Below are 7,184 nucleotides of genomic sequence, written 5' to 3'. Positions count from 1 at the left end.
AAAGCAAATGTTTTGAGAATGATGATGGCAACAAATGTACAAATGTGCTTGACACAATTGATGTATGTACGGATTGTGATAAGAGTTGTACGAACCCCCAATAAAAAACCAACAATAAGACTTAAAAAAAAAAAAAAGGAAAAGAAGACCTGGCCATCCACTTTGGAGAAGCCAGCCACGAATAACCCTAAGGAGCTCCGTTCTCTTCTGGCACCTGTGGAGTCACCATGAATTGGAGTCAACTCCCTGATGGGGGGTGGGGAGGGGGGGCGGCGAGGAGAGATTGGCTTGGTTTGGCTTTTAGTATAAAATTCAGTATAATCAAAAGGTGCTAATTCAGATGGGCTAGTTGGTTTTCACATGGATCCTGATAGCTTGGCCTCTAGCTGAAGCAGCCAAAATAAGTAGCCGATGGAAAGTTAAGATTGCTTGATGACATATTCCGATTTTCCGGAACCAACGTTTCATCATTGGAGACAAGCGCCAAAACAACCCTCCACGCACTTGAAACATAGATGCCTGCCTTTCTCCTTCTCCTTCAGGACTTCGTGTACCACTTCACTGTGTTCGTCTTCTACTTTGGAGCCTTTGTATTGGAAGCAGCGGCCACATCCCTGCACGACCTGCGGTGTAATGCAACCGTAGCTGTGCGGCCCCTTCTGGACGATAACCAGTACAACATCAACGTGGCGGCCACAGTAAGTGGTCCATGAGTGCCCACACGTGCCTGCATGGCCAGTCTCCTGCTATTAGGCCACAATAACTCCAACCATTAGCATTAACCATCTCATTGCTTTCATCTGTTCGATAAGCCTATGAACAAAGCACCATGGGCGCCCTCTAGTCTTGCAGAGGATGAAGCTGAGGTACAAAAAGGCTGGCATTCATGTCCAATCCAGCCAGATGGAAGGCAAATGGGAAGTCAAGGTTAGAATGACCTGTTATGCAAGTATCTCTGTAATCTCACCCTTAGCTAGTTCAGGTCAGCCTAGCAGAAGGTTCTAGGTAGAATAAGAACAAGCCCTGTAGCTCAGTGGTTCTCAACCTTCCTAGTGCCACCACCCTTTAATAAAGTTCCTCATGTTGTGGTGAGCCCCCCCAACTATAAAATTATTTCCGTTGCTACTTCATAATTGTAATTGTGCAACTGTTATTATTCGGGCGACCCCTATGAAAGGATCGTTCGACCCCTAAAGGGGTCGCGACCCGCAGGTTGAGAAGCACTACTGTAGATGGTTTTGTAGTTTGCTACATAGGCCTTTACAAAGGCAGTTCAATATCCAGTGTTGTAATATTGTCACACCAATATCGAGGCATTTTGACAGCGAGGAGGGATAGTGGACTTTGGAGTCAGATCAGGCACAGCAAAGGCTACTTTGTAGAAAGAATTTTCGTTTTTCCTGCCTTGTTAGTCTACGTGAAATGTGGTGTTAGCTGGGTCATTCATGGCTCAGTGCCTACGCAGAATTCATTTTCAGTCAGTGAGTATTTTTGAGGGTCTACCTTATGCCAGGTACGCTGCTAGGTGTTGGGGGACGGGGCAAATAAGTTTCAGTTCCATCCATTTAGGCAAATAGTGCAGCCTAGTGAGGTAATAGAGGCTGATAAACCAGCCATTATAATAGATGATGATACTAGGGGATATTCAGTTACACACACACATGCACAATTGTGTTTATCTTCCTTAATTCATCAAGTTGAGTGAATTTGTCAATTTGCTTTGTTTGAAGTAATTTAAAATATACAAGAGGCTTCAAAAGGTTCAAGGAAAATGGAAATAAAAGGTAAAAGAATATTTTCATGGATTTTTAAAGCCCCCATGTATATTATTTCTTATAGATATACATTTATATTTATATGTATGTTATATATGTCTGTATATAAAATTTCTAGGATGAGAAAGGCCATTATTCTTCTTACAAATATTTCTTTTCCCTACAGTTAAGCTAGGGAGCCCTGCTATGTATTGGGCTGCTAACCTCAAGGTCAGCAGTTCAAAACTGCCAGCCACTCAGTGGGAGAAAGATGAGGCTTTCTACTCCTATAAACAGTTGCAATCTCAGAAGCCCACTAATGGAGTTCTACCCTGTCCTGTAGAGATGGGTGTGAGGTGTCTTTTGTTTTTTAATATTTGGGGCTCTTCTGTGAATTTATCCCTAATATTCTTCTTTTTTATATACATAGGGTTTCAAAAATTCATGGAAAAATGGAAGAAAAGATAATTTTTCCACAAACTTTTGGCAGCCCCCATGAGCAGTCTTTTCTGTTTCCATCCCAGTAAAGCTGCCTCAGTAACTCCACTCCTCCTTAAGTTCTACATTGAGACCTTTTGTCCATAGTCACCAGTCTCCTAACACTTAAATGTATCATACATCAGACATGGGTGATGCACTATGAAAAGTTGCCCTTTTTTTCTTCTTAATACACCTGAGAGGGTGGAAACTTCATTTTTACTAATAATAGAGGTCAAGAGCTATCATCTTTTCAGGGCATCATTTCTAGACTAGAGACCTGTCAATCAGAGAGCCGACCAGCAAACTGTAAAAAGGTTCTGTAGGTGAATCTGATATTCCTTTCCAGACCTACAGTTTCCTTGTTAACTGCCTGCATGGAATCATATTTTATCACATTTAATTGCTTCATCTTGTATTTTCCTTTGAGTCAGAAGCCCCACAGCAATCAGGACATATATGCAGTATATGTAGTGCTGGGCCCCTGAACCCCCAAACCAAACTCACTGTGGAATCAGTTCTGACTCAAAGAGGCCCTAATGGACAGAGGAAACAGCCTTTCCAGATGAGTGACTAGTAGGTTCCAACTGCTGACCTTGAAGTTAGCAGCCGGACATGTAATCCATTCTGCTTCTAGAGCTCCTAGTTGATGCTAACGAGACCCTCGTTGAATCCTCCCAGAAGAGGGAGAGCCACCCTGATGATTCATGTTTACCAGTCGTCTCAGCTGTGCACCACTTCTGTTGCCACAGAAATGACTTGTTCTGACCAGTGCTGGGTTCCTTGACTCAGATCTGGGCTGTGTAAACCAGGACCTCAGCCTGAGGTTTTAATAGCTGTGGTTGGGTGTTTACCAAGTGAACATGAGCCTGTCCACAATGGAGAAAGGCATCAGAGGCCAGGATGTGTCCAGCAAGGGTGACATCGTGAGACAGGAGCCCTGGTGATATGCCAGGTACCACTGGCCACGCTTAGAATGAAAAATGAGGCCCCTGCCCCCGTCAAGAGTTACAGCTTTGGAAACCCTGTGCAGGGTCGCTGTGAGTCAGAACCAACTTGATGGCAGTGGATTTGGTTTGGGGGTGGGAGTGGGGGTGGGGGTGGGGGTTGGAAGAGAGGATGAGACAGTGCTATCGACTGCCCCAACAAGATGACTGTAACAGATAGCCCTAAGTGCTGGCCTATCTTCAGGGAGGCTGGTCAGTCTTTGTGTTAGTCTGGGTAGACTAGAGAAACAAATCCATAGAAAACCATATGTATAAGAAAGAGGTTTGTATACAAGAGCAGTTTAATATTAAGAAAACATCCCAACCCAGTCCAGATCAACTCCATAAGTCCGATATTAGCCCATATGTCCGATACCGATTTATAAAGTCCTCTCAGACTCATGAAACACATGCAATGATGCTGAATGTAGGATGAACGCAGGCCAGTGGGTAGAAAGTCTTTGGACCCAGTGGCGTTGTTAGCATCTCAGCACTGGCAGGGGTCTCCACGTGGCTTCCCCAGCTTCCGGGGCTGCATCAGGGTAGGTCCATGTGGCTTTTCCTCAGGGATGTCTCGCAGGGAGTCAGCCTTGTCAGTAGAGAATCTCCAAGGGAGTAGCTGAGAGAGAGGATATTTTTCCTGCGTCCAAGGAGGAAAATACCAGAGTTCCAAGAACCCTCAGGAGAAGGTCGTGCCCCCACAGAGGCCTCCTTGGCTATAAGCTGATTGACAGAGCAGACTCCACCCCTTCACTCTAATCCTATCAAGTCCCAAATTGACACCAGATTATGTAACTACCCCAGTCTTCAAATGGTTGTTTTTTAGGGTGACGGTGTCAGAATTGCAACGCTAAAGTGTATTTTTGTTTCTTCTTTCTTAGATTTTTGCATTTGTGACGACAGCTTGTTACGGTTGCAGCTTGAGTCTGGCTTTGCGAAGATGGCGACCGTAGCACTCCTTCTAAACGAGCTGTCCGCCTTCGGTTTCATTCACGTCCTTCCTGGCTCAGGCCCTGTGGGACACCACTTCATCCAGACACAACAGCATCACAGCGTTTTTTCTTGATTTTGGTTGTATTTTGCTCCCCTCCCTCCTCAATATATATAGAGAATCTAAGTGCAAGTTTTGGTTCGTTTCATAGATGAAATCTTAATTTTGCTATGATGTTAAACAGAGAGAGGCTCTCATTCTAATAGTTTTAATTCCACATCTGTTTTTTTAAATAATACTCTCCATAAATAAGCAGGTATTCTTCATAAAGAAGTATCACATTCCATCGGGGTGTTGAGCCACCTGTACCTGATTTTTCATAAGTAACTAAACTCCCTTCAACCACATTCAAATAGACTTCCACCAACAAATCTTTTTAAGTTAAACGGAGATCAGCACTCATTCTCTAGAAAGCGACAGATGATGAACCTCTTCAGCTTTGAAGGCCAGGCAATCTCTGTGACAGTGACTCAACTCGGCCTTTGTAGCTTGTGATCAGCCATAGACAACAACACACACATACACACAAGCCTGCTGTGACCCAACATAACTTTACGTATGAGAACAGGCAGGAGGCTGGATGTGGGATATGGGCCATAGTTTGCTGACCTCAGATATCAAATCTTAATTATATATTCTATATATTGAACTGCTCATGAAGGTGTAAAACTTTCTCAACAAGCCACATACTCGGTCCTTTCATTATGCAATAATCACTTTGCCTTGGTGTCAAGTGGACAAATACTTAGCTTGGGTGGCGCATTTAGTTTCTCCAGCAACTCCAAAGACAGTCTTTAGTACAAAGAAAAGTAGCTTGTGAAGTTGCTTAGTCTAAGTAATGGTCTCCTTAGTCTAACTAATGGTCTCCTTAGTCTAACTAATGGTCTCCTTACTCAAACTAACGGTCTCCTTAGTCTAACTAATGATCTCCTTAGTCTAACTAATGGTCTCCTTACTCTAACTAATGGTCTCCTTAGTCTAACTAACGGTCTCTTCCCAAAGGAGCGCAGCTGTCTTCATTGTTCAGAGAGTGCGACTCACTGCTGAAACTGCTATCTAGCTCCTCCTAGCTTACATTGGTCTTATTTATGCTTCAGTATACAGTTGCATGCACTGTGCATGGGTCTACAAATAACCTGTGTGTGGATATGTGAAGCTCTTGGAGTGTTACCTTTTTTACTTCTGATTATTTTGCAATACTTTTCCAAGTTAAATTTGACTAGGGTGTTAAATAGAGCTTAAGGTTGGAGGTCTCTACATAGTGTAATATTAGCCTAGATATCTATATTACCTTTGAATTCCTGAGTGGCAGATACATGAAATTATTTTTTTTAAAGAACTACTGGCACTTGACAAAAGGTCTCTGATGGAAGAATACAGAAAAGGTATTTTAACCCACCTAGTTTTGGAAAGGTGCCAAGTGGCTTGAGAAGAGAGTGCGAGATAGTCAGTCCCAGTGCCCTCCAAGCTGTCTGAGTAGGGGGCTGCCTCCTTGCCCCCAGAGGGCTGCCTCGGGAAAAGGGGGCTTTTGCTCACCATATTCTTACAGCCCTTGGCTTTTGAGCTTCAAGAAGATGCCATGAGTAAGTTGGACTATCATACTTCATGGAACATAGAACAACCATGAATGGTGTGATCCGCATATTGGTTATCTTCCTCTAGAAAGAGAATGATACTATATTCTTATTTGTTAGAGGACTTGAAAGGCAAAAGATATCTTTCCAGGTAACCAGATGAAATCGGTCTTAGGACTCTATGCCCCTGCCCTATCTTTTGTATAATATCCTGCTTCCCTAGTATTTCTACTGAGCTCCGTACCACACACCAAACCCGTATTAGGAACTGTATAGTATACCATCATAAATGTGCCATAATCATATAGAATCTAGTCTAGATAGAATTGTTTCCAGCCAGGCTTCAAGATTTACTTGTGAGGTCTTATTTGTGTTTCCAAGATCTAACAGATCCATCCATGCTTGGTGGCATTAAATTTTACATGATTTAATTAAAACACAGTGGTGACACTTCTGTAAACAGATTGCTTCTAGATCATTTAGTACTAAGCTTAACACTCATCTAACTGTGACTCCTCAGACTTGTAGATTATAATTGTATTCTGGATTTGTGAGTTGAGTGACAGCACTTGAACAAAACGTATGGCACTTGAGAGTTGCTTTATGTATCATAGCCATCGCATCGAGAACGTGTTGGTTGGTTTTGAAATCTGGTTACTCCATGCTGAAATTTATTTTGTAAGTGTTATGACCTTAATAAAGTACCCATTTGATAAGTTTTAGTCGTCTTATTTTTTACCCCGTTCATTTGTAATTCAGTTAGAAGTGTGACACAAACGTGACAGATTTAGAATGTCTAGACATGTAGGAGTTCTGATTTCAACATTCCTGCCTCAACGTCTACCCAGCAGGTGTCAGGCTCTTTCCTTTGATGAAGATGAAAGAGGTAAGTTTTATGAAACCATATTCCAGAGCGAACTTAAATGAGCATTGTACTCTCTTTTGTTAAAAGAAAAAGTCATTTATAGCATACTTCTTAGGTGCCAGGCACTATTCTAAACATTTGTTTTGAAACATTAGCTCATCTGATCCCCCATAGCCACCCTATAGAGTAAACACTGCTATCCTGTTTTAAAGGTGACTGACACAACTCCGAAATGGCCAGGGTCACATATCTTGCTTCTTTTGAAGCTGCCATTCAAACCCTTGTAGTCTGACCTTGAAGTGTAGTTTGTTAGCTGCTATGTAGGTATCATTTGTCTCAGACTTTCTATAACTACTTTCCAGGCTCATTGGTTAGAAGGTCACTTCATTAGCTGTAAGAATTTTGGCCAAACCTGTACCATGGAGAAAATGCGAGCTAGCTTAAGTCTACTAAAGTCCGGGGCGGCGGGGCGTGGGGGTGGGGGTGATTGGCTGTCTTTTGCATGTCTCTGAATAGTGGTAGTTCTGGCATGGACTA

General features: G+C 42.7%; 1 protein-coding gene across 1 annotated transcript in view; it reads left to right on the top strand.

Annotated features, from left to right (window-relative positions):
• MAL2 (mal, T cell differentiation protein 2) overlaps nucleotides 1–6,498 on the top strand; it is a 20,136-nt gene extending 13,638 nt beyond the window's left edge. Inside the window, exons 2-3 of the mRNA XM_013006611.2 lie at nucleotides 543–698; nucleotides 4,099–6,498. Of these exons, the coding sequence (XP_012862065.2) occupies nucleotides 543–698; nucleotides 4,099–4,170 (228 nt within the window). The 3' untranslated portion in view covers nucleotides 4,171–6,498. The remainder of the gene's footprint in view (nucleotides 1–542; nucleotides 699–4,098) is intronic.
• The last annotated feature ends 686 nt before the right edge of the window (nucleotides 6,499–7,184 follow it).

Source organism: Echinops telfairi, unplaced genomic scaffold (genome assembly GCF_000313985.2).
Source record: "Echinops telfairi isolate 266 unplaced genomic scaffold, ASM31398v2 ScPeMD7_1;HRSCAF=3_0, whole genome shotgun sequence".
In the NCBI taxonomy this organism is placed as follows: Eukaryota; Metazoa; Chordata; class Mammalia; order Afrosoricida; family Tenrecidae; genus Echinops; species Echinops telfairi.
This window is presented reverse-complemented; position numbering and strand designations above follow the sequence as displayed.